General features: G+C 42.7%; 1 protein-coding gene across 3 annotated transcripts in view; it reads right to left on the reverse strand.

The window, feature by feature from the left end:
- grid1b (glutamate receptor, ionotropic, delta 1b) overlaps positions 1-21,354 on the reverse strand; it is a 595,515-nt gene extending 574,161 nt beyond the window's left edge. For all 3 annotated transcript variants that reach the window (XM_072373293.1, XM_072373292.1, XM_072373294.1), the window contains exon 1: positions 20,904-21,354. In XM_072373293.1, the coding sequence (XP_072229394.1) occupies positions 20,904-20,985 (82 nt within the window). In that variant the 5' untranslated portion in view covers positions 20,986-21,354. The remainder of the gene's footprint in view (positions 1-20,903) is intronic.
- Between the last annotated feature and the right edge of the window lie 5,096 nt (positions 21,355-26,450).

Consider the following 26,450-nt stretch of genomic DNA (forward strand, 5'->3'; position numbering starts at 1 on the left):
AGCAAGAGTCCCAACACACCACAATTGTGGCATCTGTTCCTGTCAGTAACTCTCTTGAGTGTGAATTTGATATTATTGTATACTTGTGTTTTTTAATGTGTTCTCAGTCATTATTACTTGGACATGTCCCAACATGGCCTCGTGATAAAAGGCACTGCATCACACTGAAGTACACTAACTGAAACCCCACTTCTGTTTAATCACTGCGCAGCTGAGAGGCACTCTGAGGGCTGACAGACTTTTAATCCCAAAACAGACATTTTTACTTTACAACAACCTTCTGTTGTTGCTTTAAACAGCTTTTTCAACAGCGCCACCCAAGCTGCTGTCTCCAACAAAAGCAAAAAACGAATCCTGCCATGCATGCATCACCTCCAAAGACACTGAGCTGAAAACACTTGACAGGGAAGACAACAGAGCCATCACACCCGTTGGATCAGATTGAACTGATCAGCCCCACATTCTCCTGCAATGAATGGGTCCATCTGGCCTCAAAACAGAACTTAGAAATTGGGGAGAGCTTTGTTCTTTCTGTGATTGCATGAGATGAAAATGTTTTCTGAAAGAAATTCTGGCATTTACTGGATGCAAAATGTTATTTTCATGACAACTAAACCAAACTTTGACATAGTCTCGTATCCAGGTAGCTGCTGTTTATCACGACATGTGTCACCATCAAGATGTGACCAACTCAATTTCATGTAACTTAACTAATGTAAGAAAAAACAGTTGAAAATATGGCTTTTTCTCTTTCCAGTAAGGTAAAAGCACCCTGTTATACACATGGTTGTATTACAAATACAAAAGGAAATCAGTAAAAAGTAGTGTCAAGATTTATATATACATGTAAATGCTTGGATCTCTAAGGTCAAGTTGTTCATTTCCAAATGAGACAAATAGTTCATAAAGGCCACAGATCTGTGGAAATTCTGTTTGAGTTGCCAAACCAACGTGTGATAAGTGAATCTGACCTTCTGGGCATATTTGCAAACATTCTTATATTACACTGAAGGTGGGAACTTCACACTAGCCAGCAGCCAAATCCAATTTACTTTCTGCTTCTGCAGAAACAATGTATTGTAGCTGTTATGTTTATCAAGCCTCCTCCTCGCTCTGGCAGGTAATCAACCATCAGTCCCGGGCTTTGTGTCCCACAGCTCCAGCTGGCTGGAAAACCAGAGAAAGCAGCAGGTTTGCTGGAGATTTAGCTGCCTCTGTGATCTGGGACCATAAACTCTGCACCTATTCATCTCATGGAGCTTTGTGGAGACTGTGGCTCTCACTGGGTGACAATATTCTGTTATTATGGGTTCATGCTGCCAAACTGCAGGCATGAACATAGTTTTTATTAGTCTAAGAGTTTTTATTTCTTTCAAAGAAATCATGCTATTTGGACTGTAATTATACTCCATTCATTTACATACACTGCTTCCTATAAAAATCTCAATTCTAAGTGAATTCACATCATCAACATCTTCTTTATTGATCTCAGAACAATCACAAAAATCCTTTTTCTAATGCTTTCAGCAGCTAATAAACAGAATTGCATCTCATATATTTGACAGTCTTGGAACTGGTCAATGGAAATGAGAAAATATGGTACTGGGACGAATCATCCATGTAAATTACTGAACTATTATGAGAAACAAGTATCAAATAAAAGTACTTAAATGCCTATTGAAGCCCACATGTGGAAACACAGAACAGCATAGACACATAAAGACATAATATCGTCACAAAAACAACTTTAAAATGTTAACATTTTACGTTCCCCGTTGTTCTGTGTCAGGCAGCTTTTACATTTTAAAAATAACGAGTTAATATTTCACTTGAACAATCTTCAAACCTCGTTACCAGAAAAGTTGGAATTTCTCTGATCAGCAACAAAAACTTTAATGTGTAAAATGTGTTGATTTGAACCTTTAAAAAACAGACAAAAGTCCAAATAATTTATTTTCAGTGTCTTCCCCAAGTTATTTGTGTTTAGAGACTAGAAACTGACTTAAATCTTAATGCACCATAAAAACTGGGAGAGTGGAGAGGAGAGATCTACAGAAACAGCTTCTGGAAGCTTCTCCAACCAGCAGGTTACCTGCTGACAGGTGAGGGTGTCAGGATTGGGTATAAAAGCAGCTTCCACCAAAGGTTCAGCCTCTCCAACAAGGATGGGTCGTGGCTCACCGCTTTGGGCCAAACTCCATCAGAGAATAATCAATAAGTTCAGGAAATATTCCTCAGAGTCAGACTGTAAAGAACTTTGGTCTTTCAGCATCTACAGAGCAGGATATTGGGAACAGATTCAGGGAGTCTGGGGAAATCTCAGTGTGGAAAGTTGCTGTGAAACTCACCCACGGCTGCTCAGATGTGTGTTTTATTACTTTGGTTTCAAGCTTTAATTTGCTTTAAACGCCAACAACGAGATAAAAACCCTCAGAAACACAGTTAAAACAGTTAAAACAGTAAAAAACCATCAAAAACGAGCCCCAGAGTCAGACACAGCAGCAAGAAAAGTGTCACAGGAAGTGAAGAAGAAGAGAAGGAAGACAACAGGAAGTGAAGAAGAAGAGAAGGAAGACAACAGGAAGTGAAGAAGAAGAGAAGGAAGACAACAGGAAGTGAAGAAGAAGATAAGGAAGACAAGAATAAACATCAGATGCTGGAGAGATCAGAGGAAAAGACAGAAGCAGAGAGAAAGAATTCTTTCTTCTAACATAAGCTGGAACCTTATTGATGGAGCCTCAGTTAGCTCCAGTTTTATCTAATTTCACTCAGAAATCTAGTTTTCAGCCTTTCTAAATGTTCTTTCCAATCTCACACTGACACATATCGAATGAGAGAAAAACATTTCATCCTCCTGTTTTGTCTTTTGTGAGCAGGTTTAAGCTGCTTCACTGACCAATTTTTATGTATTTGGAATATCAAAAGAAATCTAGTTTAATGCAGCAAAACACTCTAAAAGCTGCTGTAGAGTCAAAGAAAGACAGAAAGTTTATAGAATCTACAGCAACAGCTTCTGGAGCTTCTCCAACCAGCAGGTTACCTGCTGACAGGTGAGGGTGTCAGGATTGGGTATAAAAGCAGCTTCCACCAAAGGTTCAGCCTCTCCAACAAGGATGGGTCGTGGCTCACCGCTTTGGGCCAAACTCCATCAGAGAATCATCAATAAGTTCAGGAAATATTCCTCAGAGTCAGACTGGAAAGAACTTTGGTCTTTCAGCATCTACAGAGCAGGATATTGGGAACAGATTCAGGGAGTCTGGGGAAATCTCAGTGTGGAAAGTTGCTGTGAAACTCATCCCGACTGCTCAGATGTGTGTTTTATTACTTTGGTTTCAAGCTTTAATTTGCTTTAAACGCCAACAACGAGGTAAAAACCCTCAGAAACACAGTTAAAACAGTTAAAACAGTAAAAAATAATCAAAAATCATCCCCAGAGTCAGACACAGCAGCAAGAAAAGTGTCACAGGAAGTGAAGAAGAAGAGAAGGAAGACAAGAATAAACATCAGATGCTGGAGAGATCAGAGGAAAAGACACAGATGCAGAGAGGAAGAATTCTTTCTTCTAACATAAGCTCGAACCTTATCGTCTGTTAGCTCCAGTTTTATCTCATTTCACTCAGAAATCTAGTTTTCAGCCTTTTTAAATGTTCTTTCCAATCTCACACTGACACATATCGAATGAGAGAAAAACATTTCATCCTCCTGTTTTGTCTTTTCTGAGCAGGTTTAAGCTGCTTCACTGACCAATTTTTATGTATTTGGAATATCAAAAGAAATCTAGTTTAATGCAGCAAAACACTCTAAAAGCTGCTGTAGAGCCAAATAAAGACATATAGAATCTACAGCAACAGCTTCTGGAGCTTCTCCAACCAGCAGGTTACCTGCTGACAGGTGAGGGTGTCAGGATTGGGTATAAAAGCAGCTTCCACCAAAGGTTCAGCCTCTCCAACAAGGATGGGTCGTGGCTCACCGCTTTGGGCCAAACTCCATCAGAGAATCATCAATAAGTTCAGGAAATATTCCTCAGAGTCAGACTGGAAAGAACTTTGGTCTTTCAGCATCTACAGAGCAGGATATTGGGAACAGATTCAGGGAGTCTGGGGAAATCTCAGTGTGGAAAGTTGCTGTGAAACTCACCCACGGCTGCTCAGATGTGTGTTTTATTACTTTGGTTTCAAGCTTTAATTTGCTTTAAACGCCAACAACGAGGTAAAAACCCTCAGAAACACAGTTAAAACAGTTAAAACAGTAAAAAACGATCAGAAACGAGCCCCAGAGTCAGACACAGCAGCAAGAAAAGTGTCACAGGAAGTGAAGAAGAAGAGAAGGAAGACAACAGGAAGTGAAGAAGAAGAGAAGGAAGACAACAGGAAGTGAAGAAGAAGAGAAGGAAGACAACAGGAAGTGAAGAAGAAGAGAAGGAAGACAAGAATAAGCATCAGATGCTGGAGAGATCAGAGGAAAAGATGCAGAGAGAAAGAATTCTTTCTTCTAACATAAGCTGGAACCTTATCGTCTGTTAGCTCCAGTTTTATCTCATTTCACTCAGAAATCTAGTTTTCAGCCTTTTTAAATGTTCTTTCCAATCTCACACTGACACATATCGAATGAGAGAAAAACATTTTATCCTCCTGTTTTGTCTTTTCTGAGCAGGTTTAAGCTGCTTCACTGACCAATTTTTATGTATTTGGAAAATCAAAAGAAATCTAGTTTAATGCAGCAAAACACTCTAAAAGCTGCTGTAGAGTCAAAGAAAGACAGAAAGTTTATAGAATCTACAGCAACAGCTTCTGGGGCTTCTCCAACCAGCAGGTTACCTGCTGACAGGTGAGGGTGTCAGGATTGGGTATAAAAGCAGCTTCCACCAAAGGTTCAGCCTCTCCAACAAGGATGGGTCGTGGCTCACCGCTTTGGGCCAAACTCCATCAGAGAATCATCAATAAGTTCAGGAAATATTCCTCAGAGTCAGACTGTAAAGAACTTTGGTCTTTCAGCATCTACAGAGCAGAATATTGGGAACAGATTCAGGGAGTCTGGGGAAATCTCAGTGTGGAAAGTTGCTGTGAAACTCACCCACGGCTGCTCAGATGTGTGTTTTATTACTTTGGTTTCAAGCTTTAATTTGCTTTAAACGCCAACAACGAGATAAAAACCCTCAGAAACACAGTTAAAACAGTTAAAACAGTAAAAAACCATCAAAAACGAGCCCCAGAGTCAGACACAGCAGCAAGAAAAGTGTCACAGGAAGTGAAGAAGAAGAGAAGGAAGACAACAGGAAGTGAAGAAGAAGAGAAGGAAGACAACAGGAAGTGAAGAAGAAGAGAAGGAAGACAAGAATAAACATCAGATGCTGGAGAGATCAGAGGAAAAGACACAGAAGCAGAGAGGAAGAATTCTTTCTTCTAACATAAGCTGGAACCTTATCGTCTGTTAGCTCCAGTTTTATCTAATTTCACTCAGAAATCTAGTTTTCAGCCTTTCAAAATGTTCTTTCCAATCTCACACTGACACATATCGAATGAGAGAAAAACATTTCATCCTCCTGTTTTGTCTTTTCTGAGCAGGTTTAAGCTGCTTCACTGACCAATTTTTATGCATTTGGAATATCAAAAGAAATCTAGTTTAATGCAGCAAAACACTCTAAAAGCTGCTGTAGAGTCAAAGAAAGACAGAAAGTTTATAGAATCTACAGCAACAGCTTCTGGAGCTTCTCCAACCAGCAGGTTACCTGCTGACAGGTGAGGGTGTCAGGATTGGGTATAAAAGCAGCTTCCACCAAAGGTTCAGCCTCTCCAACAAGGATGGGTCGTGGCTCACCGCTTTGGGCCAAACTCCATCAGAGAATCATCAATAAGTTCAGGAAATATTCCTCAGAGTCAGACTGGAAAGAACTTTGGTCTTTCAGCATCTACAGAGCAGAATATTGGGAACAGATTCAGGGAGTCTGGGGAAATCTCAGTGTGGAAAGTTGCTGTGAAACTCATCCCGACTGCTCAGATGTGTGTTTTATTACTTTGGTTTCAAGCTTTAATTTGCTTTAAACGCCAACAACGAGGTAAAAACCCTCAGAAACACAGTTAAAACAGTTAAAACAGTAAAAAATAATCAAAAATCATCCCCAGAGTCAGACACAGCAGCAAGAAAAGTGTCACAGGAAGTAAAGAAGAAGAGAAGGAAGACAAGAATAAACATCAGATGCTGGAGAGATCAGAGGAAAAGACACAGATGCAGAGAGGAAGAATTCTTTCTTCTAACATAAGCTCGAACCTTATCGTCTGTTAGCTCCAGTTTTATCTCATTTCACTCAGAAATCTAGTTTTCAGCCTTTTTAAATGTTCTTTCCAATCTCACACTGACACATATCGAATGAGAGAAAAACATTTCATCCTCCTGTTTTGTCTTTTCTGAGCAGGTTTAAGCTGCTTCTCTGACCAATTTTTATGTATTTGGAATATCAAAAGAAATCTAGTTTAATGCAGCAAAACACTCTAAAAGCTGCTGTAGAGCCAAATAAAGACATATAGAATCTACAGCAACAGCTTCTGGAGCTTCTCCAACCAGCAGGTTACCTGCTGACAGGTGAGGGTGTCAGGATTGGGTATAAAAGCAGCTTCCACCAAAGGTTCAGCCTCTCCAACAAGGATGGGTCGTGGCTCACCGCTTTGGGCCAAACTCCATCAGAGAATCATCAATAAGTTCAGGAAATATTCCTCAGAGTCAGACTGGAAAGAACTTTGGTCTTTCAGCATCTACAGAGCAGGATATTGGGAACAGATTCAGGGAGTCTGGGGAAATCTCAGTGTGGAAAGTTGCTGTGAAACTCACCCACGGCTGCTCAGATTTGTGTTTTATTACTTTGGTTTCAAGCTTTAATTTGCTTTAAACGCCAACAACGAGGTAAAAACCCTCAGAAACACAGTTAAAACAGTTAAAACAGTAAAAAACGATCAGAAACGAGCCCCAGAGTCAGACACAGCAGCAAGAAAAGTGTCACAGGAAGTGAAGAAGAAGAGAAGGAAGACAACAGGAAGTGAAGAAGAAGAGAAGGAAGACAACAGGAAGTGAAGAAGAAGAGAAGGAAGACAACAGGAAGTGAAGAAGAAGAGAAGGAAGACAAGAATAAACATCAGATGCTGGAGAGATCAGAGGAAAAGACACAGAAGCAGAGAGAAAGAATTCTTTCTTCTAACATAAGCTGGAACCTTATCGTCTGTTAGCTCCAGTTTTATCTAATTTCACTCAGAAATCTGGTTTTCAGCCTTTCAAAATGTTCTTTCCAATCTCACACTGACACATATCGAATGAGAGAAAAACATTTTATCCTCCTGTTTTGTCTTTTCTGAGCAGGTTTAAGCTGCTTCACTGACCAATTTTTATGTATTTGGAATATCAAAAGAAATCTAGTTTAATGCAGCAAAACACTCTAAAAGCTGCTGTAGAGTCAAAGAAAGACAGAAAGTTTATAGAATCTACAGCTTCTGGAGCTTCTCCAACCAGCAGGTTACCTGCTGACAGGTGAGGGTGTCAGGATTGGGTATAAAAGCAGCTTCCACCAAAGGTTCAGCCTCTCCAACAAGGATGGGTCGTGGCTCACCGCTTTGTGCCAAACTCCATCAGAGAATCATCAATAAGTTCAGGAAATATTCCTCAGAGTCAGACTGGAAAGAACTTTGGTCTTTCAGCATCTACAGAGCAGAATATTGGGAACAGATTCAGGGAGTCTGGGGAAATCTCAGTGTGGAAAGGCCAAGGACAGAAAGCCCTGCTGGATGAGCTCGGAGCCCTCAGGCAGCACTGCAGGAGAAACCGTCAGGCCACCATGATCCATACAGCCACATGGGCTCAGGAGGAGCTGGGAAAAGCATTTCCACTCAACACAGTCCACGGCTGCATCCAGAAATGTGAGCTGAAGCTGCATCACACCAGGAGGAAGCCATATATCAGCTCTGAGCAGAACCACGGCCCAGTTCTCTGGACTCCAGCTCATCTCAGAGGGACAGAAAGACAGTGGACACGTGTTCTGTGGGCAGATGAGTCCACGTTTCAGCTGCTTCTGGGAAAAACTGCTGAGAAAGAGCATCCAGCTGTTCTCAGAGGAAGGTTTAAAGCCAGCGTCTGTGATGGTCTGGGGCTGCAGCAGAGTCCATGGCATGGAGGGCTTCATCTGGGTGAAGGTACCACTGATGCATAGTTGGATGTTGGAGTTCTGGAGAGACAGATGCTGCCATCAAGGTGCCGTCTTTTCAACCGACTGCTGAGCAGCTGGAATCTGGGATTCAGCAGGAATGGACTCAGATTCCTGTGAAAAACTCAGTTCCCAAAGCATTAAAAAGAGTCTTTAAAGGAAGCTGATGGAACACAATGGGAAACATGACTCTGGAACAGCTTTTACTCAGTGTTTCGTTGGCATCCATCCACCATTTTTACCATCTTTAAATTACTTTTTCAAAACACTGATTCAGTCTCTCAAAACAATAATCAAATCCTCAGATAATTATTCATTATTTCTACCAGTTAGTCATGACTCACAAGCTAAATCATCCCTTGGACCTGCAGAACATGTTTGGACATTTTCTTTTCAAAGAAAAAGCCTGATTTGTGACACAGCGTTCAGCACCAAGGACAGAGACAGTTCTGCAGATGTGACCTCAGCAGATGTGAGAGGAAAAGAACATTTCCCTAAGAAACGCCATTATTTCAGATCATTTCAACGTCTGTTTGGCTACAGAGATGTAAAAAATTCACTGTGCTGTTTAAAAGACAGGCACAGAGTCTGTAAAATTTAAAGAAACTTAGACACTTTCAGTCAATTTTACGACATTAGAGAAAAACTAACATTTCAGATTCCCCAGGATGATACGGTAGAACTTTACTTTTAAGACTTTAAAAGGACATTTAGAGGACATTTTGTTCCACCTTCTATCACTTCTTTGATTACTGTGGGCCCATTAATCGACAGAAAAGGCCTTTTTTCTACACACCGCCAATGCAATTGTACTTATTGGCCTTCGTCCTTTCGTTGCCCTCATACAGGAAAATCCATTCCTATTAGGAGCTTAATCAGTGCTAATACCAGAGATGTAATTTATCTTTCAAGCTGCCCATGTTTCAAATCAGTGGTGGGTAAAACCCCCCCCAGGGAATTAAAACACATGTAGCAGACCACTTGAGTAATATTACACACAGGAACACAGATTATTCTTTCCATTTCCGTTATACTGAACTGCACAAGTCTTGGTCCCCGGGAGACGGGTTGACCTGGATGTCTTGGCCTCCACATGAGAATGCTAATGAGTGAAAGCAGTTTAATTAAGTCCAGGGCTTCTGGGTAACTAATGTGCATAATAAACCCTCTGGGGATTTTTTATTTGAAATTTTAACCGCAACTCAAACCTGTGTTTTGAAATAACTCTTCATTACTTTTGAGGTGCATTATAACTGATAACCAGATAATCAATGGTTGTGTCAACAGTATTCTTCTTATTTATTTATTTTTTTCAATACGAACCGGAAAGATTGGCTTGGCTTTGAGTTATAGTACATAAAAGTATAGTATCTGACAGGAGCATCAAGCGTAATCATTAAAAATCGGATCTTCTGGAGGTCAGAACAGGAACTCAATGCAAAAACAAATGAGGCTTGAGATAACTAAAAGAAACTAACAAAATGGCCATAAATAAATCCAAAAACTGGAACTGGATGGTCTCGAAGATTAAAAACAGCAGAAGTTATCAGGCAGGAATGAGCAGGTGGTTAAAGGCAAACTAGAGACATGACAGGAAGTAAAGAGGGACAAAGATCTATTATATAATATAAAAAACTATGTTTCTGTCAGTACCAAATCGCTTTAGGCTTCTATTACCTGAAATTAACCATTTATATTGGTTTGTGTATTGATTATCTTGGTTTATGGTCATATTAACAAAGGGTGAAGGTAAATAAAAGGCAGGTGAGGAGGAGCATTATTCAGACGATGACAAAGAAGAAGAGTTGTGGATGCTGAGGATTAAACTTATTAAATAATGCAAGAACACTTGAGCTGATCCAAGAAGTCTGTTTTATTTTGTGACTTTAAGTGTTTTGTTTGATTCTCCCGTTTGTGTTCGTATTATTTTGAAGTGATGGGATTTAATTAGGATTTATTCTCTGCTTGTATTCGTTCTTGGTCTCGCTTCTATGATTCACTTCAGTTGTTGATCTAAAATAGTCTCAGTCTGGTTCTGTTCTTATGTTTCAGTCCTGATATTAGTTCAGATTTATTCTGCCTTAGTTTCCCAGACTCATCAGGATTTGTCCTCAGTCTGGATTTATTCTGGTTTAGAGTTTATTCTGCTTAGTTTTCAGTGTTCAGTTCAGGGTTTTGTTTCATTTCCTGTTTCTTGCACTTGTTTCCAATCAGTAAATTGTGTCCCGTCATGTTTTAATCTCCTGACTTTTCCTTTTGTTTCCGTTTGTTGTTGATTTCATGCTCGGTTTTCAGTCTGGTTCTACCTTGTTTTGGGTATTTTTCGGTTTCTGTTTCTTAAATCTTTCATTTAGTGAGTAAAATAAAGACTTTTGGTGCTCTCAGCTTCTGTCTCTGGCTGGTCAGAAATGGAAAATTCAGGACAGAAAGAATCAATAAACATTAATGTGGCTTTTCCCAGATGATTTTGCTGCCAAAGTTGCCTGTTTTCTTTGTGATGTGTTCTTTAGCTTACAGATAAATTTGTTGCAGATAGTGGATTGATGGCGTCTGAGATGTTGCTATCTCTCACTTGACCACTAGGGGTCAGTAATAGTTGAACACTGGTACTTTAAACACAGCTTGTTGCAATAATTGACAATTAATCAGAATAATCATTTAGTCAGCACTTAAACTTGGTGGCCCATCTCTGCAAAAACTGTGCTAATCAAAAATCTATTGATCTAGGTTTAACTGATCGCACCAAAAACAGGAGAAGCATCCTGAAGCCGTGTAGCTTTAACTGAATTCAGTGAGAGTCCGAGTACAAATGTAATGTGACTTAAAGAAAGCTTTCTATCAGTTACAATGTAAAACAGAAGCTGCTCCTGCTGGCCAATCAAGGTCAAGTATGAGAGATTAGTCTGTTTAAACACAGTGGATGTGAAAGCTAAATTATTCCGATCCCGAGCCAGAATCCTTTTAAAGAGAAATGAATAATATGGCGGTTTAAAATATCGCGGAGCACCAAGCGCAACAACAGCAAGATTTATGGCAAACAGGATTTTGGATGACGTTTCCACCGCCTGAGTCCAAAAGAAGAACAGAAGAATGGTGAGTACAGCAGGGCTATTATCATAATTAAACATCCAAATAAGTAATGCCTCGGCTCCAGGACCTGCTGGAAAACAAGGAAGAATCTATAAGAAAACCACAAACCACAACTGCGGCCTGATTCACTGTTTACACGAACACAGAATATGTTTCCATGCTGTCGGGCATCATCAGCAGAAAGACTGAGAGTTGAACACCATGCTCTTACATCCCCACGCGAGATACCGATCTCCCCTTCCTCCGGTCTGACAGCCAACTCGTCCTACACCATCATTATGCAAATGAAATGTGCATCTGCTGAAATCACCTGCATGACAAACCAGTGAGGCTCCAAAAAACTGCACAAGATTCATTCCACTGCGGAGATAACATGGCACATATGCAGCTGTGAGGTCCTGTTGGACATTAGCATCAAACAGCAGCTAATTTAAGACTCGAGGGGATTTAAGCTGAGCAAAGTCTGGGATGACACCAGTTAGATCATAACGCTGTTTAAGCCGTTTGTGGAGATCAACTCGGGATACTTTCACGCACAATTAAGCCAGCTATGGTCAAAGCTCCTCGTTTAATGGGACAAATGTCTCACAGTACAGTGTGGCTGTTTCAGTGTTTTTCTAGCTGATGCCACAGAGCAAAACACCTTCACCTCATCCGTGACATGCACGGTAAGCCTTGATGTTACTCTCTGTTGTTGTTGATTTTTTCTCTTACTTCCAGGTCAAAGACCTTTGTGGAGCATGTGCAGAGAGCCTCGGGCAGTTTGGGTCCAGTTAAATACAAACATGCACGTTTTAGGGGTGTGTTAGTCCCACTCTGACAAGACTAACCAGACTAACATAGTTAGCATAGCCGTGCTAACACATTTATTAGTTATTTATCTAACGTGACGTCATGCAAAACACAATAATAACATTAAAATGTATCCTTATAAATATGTAAAAGTGTTTAACAACACTTTTTTGGATAAAGAAACCAAAACACGAGAGTAAACAGCAGCTCTGCAGCCTTCCTGGTTTAAAAGTGCTGCCTCCCACCTGATGGCAGCCGGGATCAGCTCCAGCAACCCCCTGTGATCCGGAACAGGATTAAAGCTGGTGTAAAAGATGGAGGGACAACGCTTTGGGACAGAACTTCCTGTTACAGTCCCATATCGGATAGGCTTCATGACACTCCAGTCAGGTTCTGTTTTGCACCCATTTATCCTGGAGTATATTCCTCCACCAGGACAGATTATCATCTGATTCAGTTTCCTCTCACCGGATTCAAGCTGATGATTTGCAGCTGTTCTGATAAAGATTTCTTCAGATTCTTTTCTTTAGATTAGATTATAAACACCTCCAGTTAAACAAATCAGAGACGAATTTGGCTTTTTGGCTTCTCTATCCAAGCAGGCCTGAGAAGTTTAGATGTTCTGTTGGACTAATCTATGTCTTTAGACTTAAAGTCTAAAACAACTGGTCCAAACCTTTTCTAGTTTTCTTGTATGTTCTTTATCTTAATGATTTATTTCTCTTATTAGATTTTGCTGTGAGGAGCTGCAAAGATAAACTGCACTTAATTAACTTACATGTAAGCACTTCAATCAGTCAAACAATCATTAGTTAATGTTAGCATTTAGCATTTAGTAGGCAGCAGGAATTCACGATGCAGCTTGCTTTAAATCTCGATTAATTCAGCAGTAAAGCTTTAGTTATTGGATATAATTATCACAAAGTGTTTCATAGAGAAAAAGACAATTCTTATTGATGACCACTGTCAAAAACACAGCTTCAAAAGTGATTGTGAAGCAGACTTTTCTGTAATTGGGGGGTCAGGGCTCTGCTTAGACGAACCTTTAAGATCCTGCTTTTAGTCAAACTCTGCAGGACGAAACTGTCTCATTACGTCTGAGTCGGCCTCTACTGTCTCTTTAAGATGGTCACTTCTCTCAGTCATGCATGACTCCATGAAATAAACACACAGCTGCATGATCTGGCAGTTTTATAACTGCTCTGCTTTCACAACTGGGCCTAAAATAACCGGTTGGATTCTACAAATCTTACGCTCACGGCAAAGCTGTTCACGGGCCTCTGGGGATCTTTAACTCTTAAACTCAAGCTAAATGGATCCACTCAGTTCAAAAGCATGATTTATAATTTATGGGAATGTGAGTGGAGGTGCATAAGGGTCGGTAATACAGTCCAGAGCATGCTTTTATAGCGTATCTTAATGCTTGTTTTCCTGAACGCATCTTTGTTCATCGGATCCGATTGTTTTGACCATTCAAAGCCATTCAAAGCAGAAGGGAAGCAGACGAAGGAAGTAGAGGTCATAGGTCATATCTCACAGGATGCTTGCAAGGTTGAGGACTCAGAAAGGCTGAAGCCAAAAAAGATCAGACTCAGCAGAAGCCACCAACTCACCAGACATAAAGCTGTCATAGCCACAGAAGGAACTGAAAACCCACTTTTTCTTATCGTGGCCCATATGTAGCTTATTGTTAGCTGTAATGTTTTATCTTCATTTGTACGTCGCTTTGGATAAAAGCATCTGATAAATGCATAAACATAAACATAAACATTAACATAAACATAAACATGTCCGTGGAGCAGCCTTCCTGTATTTAGGGTATTTATTACTTATTTACATCTAATTATCCAGACAGTTTACTGCTTTCTACTCATTATCTTTACTGTATTTGCAATAATTTTTCATTTACTTTTTTCTTTCCAATGTTTTATTGATATCTGATTATATACCACAAAAACGTATGTTGCTAATCTATATGTTTGGACCCTTTTACAATTCTATGATTCTTTCATCTACCTTTTGTGTCGCCTCTTTGCAAGTCTGTAAGATTTATGAGATGCAAACATGACTCTGGAGGGAGATGCAACCCTCCGGTGCCTCGGGGCGTGGAGATGGTCGCAGCTGCTTCTTTTTTGTTGTTTTTATTTGTGTCTAATTTAGACGGGGTCGATTGCCCAAGTAACGGCGCGGAAAGGTGGAGCCAAACATGCACAGGAGGCAAAGACAAAAGAGGAGACGAAGAAGTATTTCAAAAGAAGCATTTTGAACCCACAACCATGACAGTTCCTGTGCTAACGTGCAACATGTTGTGGTGGAATCATTAGCTGTTAGCTGTTAGCCGTTAGCTGTTAGCTGTTTAGATTCACTCCTGCCCATCAGATGCTGATGTGCAGCACACAAAGGCCCATCTCTGGCTTAAATATGGTCACTTCTTGTTCCAAAAGCATTAACATTGTTGCCACCATGTTGTTTCCTCTTGGATCTACTTGTTTGAAGGTCTTGAAGCAAAGGACGGGAAAACAGACCACAAAATAAAACCCACAGATCATGACGTTCAACATGTTGTGGTGGAATCATTAGCTGTTAGCTGTTAGCCGTTAGCTGTTAGCTGTTTAGATTCAGTCCTGCCCATCAGATGCTGAGGTGCAGCACACAAAGACCCATCTCTGGCTTAAATATGGTCACTTCTTGTTCCAAAAGCATTAACATTGTTGCCACCATGTTGTTTCCTCTTGGATCTACTTGTTTGAAGGTCTTGAAGCAAAAGACGGGAAAACAGACCACAAAATAAAACCCACAGATCATGACGTTCAACATGTTGTGGTGGAATCATTAGCTGTTAGCTGTTAGCCGTTAGCTGTTAGCTGTTAGCTGTTAGCTGTTTAGATTCACTCCTGCCCATCAGATGCTGATGTGCAGCACACAAAGGCCCATCTCTGGCTTAAATATGGTCACTTCTTGTTCCAAAAGCATTAACATTGTTGCCACCATGTTGTTTCCTCTTGGATCTACTTGTTTGAAGGTCTTGAAGCAAAAGATGGGAAAACAGACCACAAAAAAACCCCACAGATCATGACGTTCAACATGTTGTGGTGGAATCATTAGCTGTTAGCTGTTAGCCGTTAGCTGTTAGCTGTTAGCTGTTAGCTGTTTAGATTCACTCCTGCCCATCAGATGCTGATGTGCAGCACACAAAGACCCATCTCTGGCTTAAATATGGTCACTTCTTGTTCCAAAAGCATTAACATTGTTGCCACCATGTTGTTTCCTCTTGGATCTACTTGTTTGAAGGTCTTGAAGCAAAGGACGGGAAAACAGACCACAAAATAAAACCCACAGATCATGACGTTCAAAGCACTGTGTATGAAGTAGGAGGTCTGCAAATCAATTTTCCTTTTTGGTCAATAACGCAGTGTGATTCTGAATCAGAATCAAGAATTATGATAATGTAATAGCCCATTTTGCTGCGAGGGACAGGATTATTGATGGAGTGAACGCGACAGTTTATACAGCCTTCTATTCATCAGCGAGCGCCACTGTTTGTCTTATCCGGCTCGCGTAAACACATCAGAGGCTCCACTCACAGAAAAGCATCAGTCAAACATCTTTTTCAATCAGATTTAAAGACCATCAGCTCCAAACGTGAAGGTTTCATCTGAGTTTTAGAAATAAAACAGCTTTCAGGAAGCCGCTATTTGTCAAACAAGTTTCCATTCCAGGAACGTTCCCCTGGCTCTGCCCACACAGCCTCTGCATGTTTGTCACAGCAAATTAGAAGGAACACTAACGCCGGCCGCTTTGCAGAGTATTTTAGAGCTTTTGCAGGGTCAACACTCCCCCTGTTTATTAAAGCCACGGAGTGGAGCAGCGGCGCTGCGCTCCGTCCATTTCAGCATCTGTAGGTAAATGCTCTGGCTAAGCCTTCACTGAGACAGTGCGGGAAGCCTTCTGCATTGTTCCCTAACTGGGTTAGTTTATCTTGTTTAGCGGCGGGGCGAGAAAAGGCCGCAGCTGCTCATTTGCCTTGCCAGCCTCAACAGATTGGATTCCTGCAGTTTTAGCTCGCCTTTCCAAAACCGGCCGCCGGATAAGCAGCCTCTACTTCTGCTAGCCACTACAGCAGCTCTGTAAATCATCCTCCATCAGCTGCCTGGCTCGTGGGATGGGGTAATCTCTCCTCCTCAGGCTCCTTATAGAGAGTGGCTTGTTATCCACTCGGCCTGAGGGGTATTTAAAGGACCTTCAGACATGAGAAACAGCCCACAGGGGACAGAAATCGCTGCAGCCTGACCGGTGTCAGCTCCTGCAGGGCAACACTTTCACGACCTGCTTGCGCATGCAATATCTTCAAAAGTGATCTCCCACAGAATTTATCTCAACTTGTTCAAGATGCAGCATCTCTAAGTGAGACGTGATGGATCCATTCCCCAGAAAAAGCTGGCTGTGTAAGATGTGAACAGGTTCCCTAACAGACCTATCTCTATCGATTTTTCCAGCCTTCTTCAGCTCATTGTTTTGGTTCTCTGGCTCAGATACAAAATGGATCACTCTCAACCTTCTAATCACCATAGTTACCGGGTTGGTCGTTGTTTTCATCAAACTAGCTTTAATTACCCATCTGCACTAATTGTATAGCAGCAACTTTACAAAAACTTCCCCTAAATGATCGGTGGAGCCCAAAGCTTTTGAGCTTTTCCACAGGTGGAGACACACTCCTCTCCAGATGAATATTAACACCACTCTGTGTCTCCGAAGTACTGATATATGCTGCCATAACAACTTAATAAATGCATTGATTAATTGATTAATACACTCAAATAGTGACATCTGGGAAAAGTCCTGAGGGAAAATTAATTCTGAGTAACATCAGAGAGCAAATGTGCTGCTTTAAGACATCTGTTTTCACTTATTTCTGCTGCTGAAACTAGTCAGAAGGATTTTATGCATCCTAACTGGACAGAAAACAGCAGTAAAACCTCCCATAAGACAGTTAAATTACATCAAAACATCCTTCATCATCCATAGAAAATGGATGGACAGCCTTCATTGCACCTTCCAGTCCATCTCAAAGATGTGGAAGTTCTTCCCCACCGAACCCGACTGTGTCACAACAAAGAAAGTTTCAGCTGAGCTTTGACTTCCAGCTGTGGGAGGAATTCATCCTCAGCTCTCTGGAAAGACATGTTCTCAGAAATGAATGCACCTGCCGTTCCTGAACGCACCTCGGTGCCAGCTTGATATCTAATTAAGGGGCAAAGAACTGGCTTGAGTCCCGTTTCCTTGCGTTTGCTCCTCTGGAGGGTCAGACACACGCTGTTCTTTGCCCATTTCTTTCCTTTGCAGACATAAATGAAAACTACAACAGCTGTTTTTGCTGATTTACTGCACATTCAACCAAAGAACGGCAATTGAATTAATTAGAGAAACCAGCTGCTGTTATGATCCAATGAGATGAGATTTTTCCGGCTCTTGGACCTTGGATTTTGTGCCGCTGATGCACATTAACACTATAAGTGGGTCAGCGTTTGACTGAAGGTCCAATCCTGGCGTTTTCGTCTGAATCAGCTCTTTTAAACGTCACCGGCCTGCGAACACGCCGCCTGCCACTGATCCTTTACAGGGAGCCGAGGAGAGGAGGGGACAAACAAACCGGGATCTGTCACCCGAGATCAGCAGCGCGGCGGGACAGGACAGATGCTCGGGCGGCGGTTTCAGGGCCAAGGTTGAAACGCTGTCACATCTGATCTGGGTTCTGCTGTTCTGTGCTGCCAAGTCAGTCAGGAGGCTGAGGGGAAACAAGCCCTCGGCTCTGAAAAGACTCTAAATCTGTTCCTACAACAGGTTTTATCAGCATCCACCAGGTGTGGGATGCAGTTCCCCAAGAAACAGATTAAAGTGGACGAGAAATAACTCCTCAGTTGGAAATAATCTGTGACATCACAAGTGATCAAAACAGCCTGTGGCAGCAGTGAGTATAAAACTAAGTGAACCCCTGATCCAGCAGCCTGTGGCAGCAGTGAGTATAAAACTAAGTGAACCCCTACTCTTCAGTTGGAAATAATCTGTGACATCACAAGTGATCAAAGCAGCCTGTAGCAGCAGTGAGTGTAAAACTAAGTGAACCCCTGACCCAGCAGCTTGTAGCAGCAGTGAGTATAAAACTAAGTGAACCCCTACTCTTCAGTTGGAAATGATCTGTGACATCACAAGTGATCAAAGCAGCCTGTAGCAGCAGTGAGTATAAAACTAAGTGAACCCTTGATCCAGCAGCTTCAGCAGCAGTGAGTGTAAAAGTAAGTGAAGCTTTGCAAACCTAAGCTGTGCTGCCATGTTCTTTTTAGAGAGAAGAGGCTTTCTCCTGCAGCCCTTCCAAACAAGCCATCCTTGTTCAGTCTTTTTCTAACTGTGCTGTCATGACCTTTAACCTTTAACCTGCTAACTGAGGCCTGTAGAGTCTGAGATGTATGACCTTTAACCTTTAGCATGCTAACTGAGGCCTGTAGAGTCTGAGATGTAGCTCTTGGCTTCTTCACCTTGGGGTGACCTTTAACCTTTAGCATGCTAACTGAGGCCTGTAGAGTCTGAGATGTATGAACTTTGACCTTTAACCTGCTAACTGAGGCCTGTAGAGTCTGAGATGTAGCTCTGGGCTTCTTCACCTTGGGGTGAACTTGCTGGGACGTCCACTCCTGGGAAGATTGACAGCTGTCCTGAATGTTTTCCACTTGTGAATAATCTTTCTCTCTGTAGAATGATGGACTCCAGATAGTCTGGAAATGGCCTTATAACCCTTCCCAGACTGATGGGCAGCAGCAGCTGCTTCTCTGAGATCATTGCTGGTGTCTTTCCTCCTTGGCATCGTGTTAAACTGACAGAACATCTGCTTTTATAGAGCTGCTCACACTGACTGAGGATCAGTTAATCAGAGCATACTTAGCCTCTTCATTCCTGTGGAAACAGTAAGGGTTCACTTAGTTTTTCACACTGTTTTCCGTTCACCAAACAACGCCACAGTGGATTTACGCTGTTTTAAAACTTGTAGAGGACCAGATGAGCCTGATATTTTGGCCCTGGGATATAAATCCACTGTGGCTGTGTGAGCTGGAATGACTTCACTCATCTTCCAGCATCCAAGCTGCGGTTTGCACTGTGGGAACCTGCAGGGATGCATCACCTGATCAGGGCTTTTCGCCCTCACATGCTGCACATTTATCTCTGTTTGTGATCCAGTTGGACCACGAGCTCCGCCACAGGTTGAGATAACTCCTGAAATCCTCACTCTTGAGACTCAGCTGCTTTATCTGTGCCTGAAACATTCATTTGCTGCAGATTGCTGCTTGTAGCAGGATGAAATCAAGCCTCTAAAGAACACAAACCTGTGGTCAGAAAATAGTTTCTTTCCCTTTCTTGCCTCTCATAAATCACCGAGCAGCTTCAATCACACCAGCTTTCTGTTCATGTCTGCTTTCACCCCCGCTTATTTGCTGAATTTACTGTTCTGTGTTCTCAATAATCCGACATCTCTCTTCTGAGTTTTTGCCATGTGCCGAATGAATGCAGATTTTCCCCCTGAGGAACACAGAAATCCATCCATCTGCCCATCAGTTCATCCCTCCATCCACACTGTGAGACTGCTTGGATGCATATTCTGCAGTGACCAACAGCAGAAAGATGTATTCAATCCTGCTAAATAGCATTTCTGTGTACTAATAAAGACAAATCCAGTGAGAGAAAACAGCCCTCCTCCTTATGAACTGCTTCCGTGAGCATTCAGCAGTTTTTTCGCTTGACCAAACATAATCAAGACGTTTTAAAAGCGAAAAACACTTGAAGTAAGAAGTGTATTCTGTTAAGTGAACGGCTCCGACTCCCCTCCTCCTTCAACCCTCCTCCCATTCCTCTCTTCTGCCCACCGCAGTGCTGCCACCGGCCGCTTTGACGCTCTGGGATCTGAAATCTGGATCTCTGGTTTCTAATCATCTGCGGGCCAAGATAAGCCTCTGAATGGAAATAGTGCAAATTGGGGGAGTTTGTGTGAATAGCGCATGCGGCTGTGTTGTCAGTCAATTGATTTTCCGCCTCAGACGTCGCCTTATCCCCCCCAAACTCTATTTTTACCAGAAAAAGTGAGCAGAGTACAATCTCAGGGAATGAAACCGCGAATAGACGCAGAGAGCGCGGCGCCGGCCTCGTCAGCTCGTCAGTTGGATTTTGGTTCCCCGCGTTGTTTCACAGCCCGAACAGTCGGCGTTTGTCCCCTCCGTCAACTCTTCCCCTGCTGGAGTTGATTAACATTTCACTCACGTCCAATTCAAAGTTCAGGCTTTAGAGGAGGGGAGGCGAGGTAGTGTAGGATGGAGGAGGGATGGAGGGACGAAGTGAAACCCTCCAAACACCCACGTCGGGCCGGTTTCTCGCGCTAGTCTCGGAAAATGAGAAAATGCACCGACGTGCGTCCCCTCTTCCCGGAAAGCAGAGGTGGATGGGTGGAGGGATGGAGGGATGGATAGCGCAACACTTTGCAGGGAGCTCTGCGTGCGTCTGAGTGTGGATGCAACAGCCTCCTTCCTGCCTATACACACTCTGACACGGATGGGAATTATAATCAGATGTGAGGCTGAGTTCTTTCCAACCAGTGAGGAGATGTATGGAAATCAGCGCATGTACGTCAAATACCACCAATCTGCTCACATTTCAAGAGAATCTATGAGCCTCCTGCTTTTCAGCCCACATTTCGTGCAGCTATACCAGCCCTTTCAGCCAAAGCCCTGCGCGGCAGGAAAAAAGAAATAGAAATTTAAGAAAAGGAGAAAGGAAGCCCTTCTTGGTGTCTTACCAATGTGAATGATGGAGTCGGCGCTCACTGTGTTGCATTGCAATATCCACAGGGAATAAAATAACAATATCAGCAATTCCATCTCCAGTCTGAGCCAAAAAGGCGCATCCACGGATCCACCTCGCAGATTCTTGTGTTTTTCTCCACGGATGAGCTAATCCAGAATAAGCGTCAGTGCGTAAAAGCGGCGGCGGCAGAAGCGGCAGCAAAGTGTTGAATGGAATCACCGCCGAATAGTGATGTAAAAAAAACTAAATCCCACGGACGAAACTATTGGCCGGAGTCGAGAGGAAGATGAAGGGTGGAAAAGAGAAAGAAATAGAAGCTTCCAGGGCTCCGGAGAGAAACAACCCCGGGTAAGTGATAGGGGAGGATAAGAGAAGACACCGGGGGTTTGTTTCAGAGGTGGAGATCCGCCGGACGAGCAGCTCTGACTCTCTACCTCCGAGTCTGCGATATCACACTGCAAACTGCGGAGGAGCAGGAGGAGGGACGCGCTCTCTCTCTCGCGCGCACTCCCTCCCTCTCTCTATCCTTCTTTCTCCTCTCCTCCGACCCACGTGACTGCAGAGCCTCTATCTACAGCGCTGGAAGCCGGACCGGAGAAAAGACAGGCGAGGGATGGAGATGGAGAGATGGTGGAGTGGAGGGAGGGATGGATGGATGGATGGCAGCCGGCGCGCGGACGAAACGAGCTGCGGAGAGCAGAGGTTGTCACGTACCGGACCGACACTCGGTAGGTTTTTGGGGCATGATTCAGAGTCAGATCGGCGGAGGGTGTCGGTACCGGTGATAAACTTGCTCCGGTCCGACTTTTTTCTCTCTCTGAAGACGCTAAACGGGTTCTGCCTTTACGTTGGTATTTTTATCACCCATAGAGCCCATCACCACTGCATTGCTGCGCTACGGCGTTGCACGGGCTGTCGGTGTGTTGCAGCTACATCGCGTTACTCTGCCCGTATAGTTGAGACTTTGATGTCCGTGCGTAAAACAAGCGAAATGCCGCTTTTATTCTCTGATGCTGAAAGGACCAAAAGAACCACGTTGCTGTCATCTTAATGTTAACACGGAATGCTTGTTGTGTTGTCTACATGTCGAGAGTTTTGCAGCCGAATGAATGTTGCTTGAATGGAACATCAGCACCAAGCTGCCGACGGACTGGAGAGGTTGTGGATTATTCGCTGCGCGCAGGCAGGAGGTGGTTTGTATGATCCGCGAGGGTTCCGCTTCCTTTTTGTGCGCTCCGAATGAAGATCCGACACGTGTGGCGTGTTCAGTTCTGCTGCTACGCTCAAAGGGAATGACTTCACACATCTTTACAAGACAGCAGAGAGGATTTTGGCATCGGCTTGTGCGTAAAATCTCCCCAAACACGCAGGACTGTCCAAGAACAGAAAGGGCGCGATGCGCGAATACAAACGGGGGTTTAGAGGAACAATAGGTGAGAGTAAAGAGGGAGGATGACCTCCGAGCTCCGCGGAAGGTTCTGGGCAGGTTCTGATGGAGATGAGGTGTCAGGGTTCAGCGGCAGCGGCGCTTCCACTCTCAGGTTTTTCACCCCCTGAAGGCATTTCATGTGGTCCTGTATGTGTGTCCTCTGTTGCCTCTGACTGGTGCTGCGCGTGCATGTGACATCACTGACATGTCCCGTGATGTCATTCCAGGTGATGTTCAGCTGTGCACCGACCCGTGACGGACTGCTCTCGCGCTGCCGGAGAAAGATGCAAATCCAAGACTGCTACATTTGACCTTACAATTAAAGGATATTTCTTGCGAATGAACGTGACACAGAAATGTCTTTTAATTGTTTGGTTAAGTCTAGTTCGACTGAAATGTTGAGACGAACTTCCGCAGGAGCAGCCAGCTGACGGATTCAGCTCCTTATCCGAGGACAAATTGGCCAGTTTTGTTGTGTGATTGACTGAATTTGCAAGAAAATAAAAAGATTTTGATCATTTCCTTCCAACGAACCTCATTTCAAACCAAAACCAACCCCCACTCAGCAGATACCGTTTTCAGATGGTCACCTTTTGCACTTAAAAGTCGAATTATCCACTTTTCTTGCTACTTATAAGTTTTGACTCATAAAGTTTGCGGCCTAGGGGACGTCTGGGCGTTATGAGATGTCTAAGAATGCATTATTTTGTTCAGAATACGTGTTTTTCAGGTCCAGAAGCTCCATATGAGCGTTAAAATGTAAATTAACTCCGATTTGTGCGCTGAGCTCCGTCATTTAGACGCCGTGAGGCTGCGCTGATGTGAAGGCCAGATGTGTTTATCCACATCAGGATCAGTTCCTGCTACAGTCAGAATAATCACCAACATCCCAAGTTTGTTTTTAGCATCATAACAGACAGAATAAAGACCAGCAGAACAACAGAAACGCCACGTTCATTCAGTGATGATCACCGCTGTCGTCATTCTCCTCCTCTTCCTCACTGATAATCATCATCATCATGAAGCTTTTACATTTCATTAAAGATATATAAACATTGTTGTTCACTCAGCTGTGTTCTGCCACAACACAGATGATAATAATCCATATTCCTTCTTTATTCTGACCCCTGTAAAGGTGGAAAGTTGGTGATGATGAAGTTTTCTTTATGGTTGATGAAGGTTTTTTCTCATTTTTACACCTAAATCCAACTAAATGTTTGATTTAACAGCTCAGTTGACAGTTGACCGTGTTTAAGATACGTTATAACATGGTTCTTAACATAAGAAGAGTCAACATTCTTGAATCTTTAGAACTAAATAATCTTTAATATAGAAGATTTTGAATGAGACGGCGTCATTCTGTGTATTTCTGCATTTCTTTTTCATTGCATATTCATTCTTATTGGAAACAAACAGGGAAAAAAGGAGGAATCACATCCATTTATAACCATTTATAACCCTGAATGTTTCAGTGATTTGAAATTTGAGGAAAGAACTGTGATTTTGTGGTTAATTGGGATCGTTTCCTGCTCAGTTGATGTAGTTTTTCTTCCATCTTTCTTTGTTTTGAGTAATTATTCATTTTCATATTCTTTCCACATCAGATTTGAGAGCTTTTCTACTCCAAATTACAATATTTAAGAACTGATTCCCCCCTAATATTTGGGCTTGAAGACATTTGAGGCCTTATTAAGATCCGGGACTGCGTTTTGGTCCCAACAAAGCTCTAAAACCTGGACAGACCCAGCAAAAGGCTGAGAAAGCCCCGACACACCCTCACATCCAACACCTGTTCTGAACTGGAGGGAAGAGCCTGGAAGAGCAGCTTCTCCAATTGGTGGAACATCACACCACCTGCTGGCAGGAGGCTGCAACTGCGAGGCTTTCACACAGAAGGGAGGACAAAGTCAGGAGGAAATAGTGTGACTGGAACATATTTCCAGCAGATGCAGACTTTTAGGAAAGCTGCTGAACATACTGAGAGGGTTTAACTTCTGTTTTAACTCATCAACTTCATTTTATTTGTTCATTTCTATCTAATTTCTACATTTTAGACTTGCAGCAATTCTCAAATAAAGTCAGAGAATCTTTTCCCACTTTGTTTCCTTCTGCCAACACTTAAAGCCGTTCTGACTCTGAGGAAACCAGGTGATGCAGAGTTCCAGCTGTTATTCTGTCCCATTCTTCCTTAAACAGGTCTTAAGGTGTGCAGCAGTGCGGGGGGGTGGTTGTATGTGTTGATTTTCAGCCTTTTCTCATTCTGTCAACCCCATAAACAGACTAAACCAAATTATACCAAATAATGTCCGAATTACACCAAATAATGATCAAAATATACCAAATAATGACCGAATTACACTAAACAATGACCGAATTACACCAAATAATGATCAAAATATACCAAATAATGTCCGAATTACACCAAATAATGATCAAAATATACCAAATAATGACCGAATTACACCAAATAATGACCAAATATACCAAATAATGACCAAATTATACCAAATAATGACCAAATTATACCAAATAATGACCAAACACTTTGTTTCCTTCTGCCAACACTTAAAGCCGTTCTGACTCTGAGGAAACCAGGTGATGCAGAGTTCCAGCTGTTATTTTGTCCCATTCCTCATTAAACAGGTCTTAAGGTGTGCAGCAGTGCGGGGGGGTGGTTGTTTCTCTGCTGGGGACAGGTCAGGACTGCAGGCAGCCAGTCCAGCACCCGTACCTCTTCTTCCTCAGCCAGGCCTTTGGACTGTGGCAGAATGTGGTTTTCCATGGTCTGCTTGAACAATGCTGGGACGTCCCAGGAAAAGATGTGGCCTTGAAGGCAGCATATGTTGCTGTAAAATCTCAGTGAGCTTTTCTGCATTAATGCTGCCGTCACAGAAGTGGAAATGAGCTTTTCCCCCTGATCCAACCCCATACCATCACAGAGCCTGGCTGCAGGGACTGGTTGCTGACAGCAGGCTGGATGCTGCTTTTGCTCTTTGCTCCATTTCTTCCAACAAAGATGTGGAATACTGATGGGTCTGACCACAGCACACGTTTCCACCGTGTGACGGTCCATCCCAGACGCCTCCGAGCCCAGAGAAGTGGACGAGGTTAACATCAGGCTTCTTTCCTGCACAGTAAAGCTTGTGAATGGAACTCTGTATTGTGGTGCTTGACAAAGGTTTCCACAGTAATCCCTTGTCCAGGTGCTTCTATCAGCTGCTGATGAATGACGGTTCTTGATGCAGCGTCTGAGGGGTCAGAGGTCACGGGGTCCAGCTTAGGCTTGCTCCCTCGTCCTTTACACTGAAACTCCTCCAGATTCCCTGAATGCTTTCATGATTTTCTGCTCTGTGGAGGCAGAAATATGCAGATCCCTTCCAGTCTTTCTCTGAGGAACATTGTTTTAAAACGCTTCAGTGACTTTCTAAGAATGTAAGAATCTCTACATGTGACTTTTTTTTAAGGCATTCCAACATTTTCTGAGTCGTTATTGTAGAAGTTCTGCATTTGTGAAATGTAATCTTCTAAGTTTATTACTTGCTGTTTGAGTTTTTCGAGTGTTTTCTTGGCTCATTTGATTCCATGTTCTCAGTCTGCTTTTGTTCCATGTTTTTCTGTCCTTATTTCGATCATTATTCTTAGTTCCCTCCTGGTTCTCAGCTCCATTTTCACACCTGTTTTCCTGATAATTACTCACAGCTGCAGCCACTTCCTCAGTATACGTTCCCTTTGGTTTCCTTCAGTCGTTCCTCTCCGTTTTCCACCCTGTCCAGTTCATTCATTCCTGTTTGTGTTTCCAGGTTCGTCTGTTCTTTGGTTTTATTTCCTCTATTTCATTTCATAGTTTCCAGCCAAGCCTCGCTTTTTATTATAGCTTTCTAATATATTAAGTTAAATTTCCCCTCCACCTCCTGTTGGCTTTGTGGATCTTTCTCTTCGTTTGAGACTTTTCTAAAACCCTCTCCCACAGGCAGCAGCAAAGCCCACAGGTGCCGGTGTTCCCAAAGAGGGGGAGAGAGGAGAGATAAGCCCCAAAAACAGGAAACCAACTGCTGCATCTGTGCAGAGGATAAAAGCAGAGGATCGTCAGAGGGATGCACAACAAACAGC

This window comes from Leuresthes tenuis, unplaced genomic scaffold (assembly GCF_036924035.1).
Source record: "Leuresthes tenuis unplaced genomic scaffold, fLeuTen1.0.hap1 SCAF_20, whole genome shotgun sequence".
Lineage (NCBI taxonomy): Eukaryota > Metazoa > Chordata > Actinopteri > Atheriniformes > Atherinopsidae > Leuresthes > Leuresthes tenuis.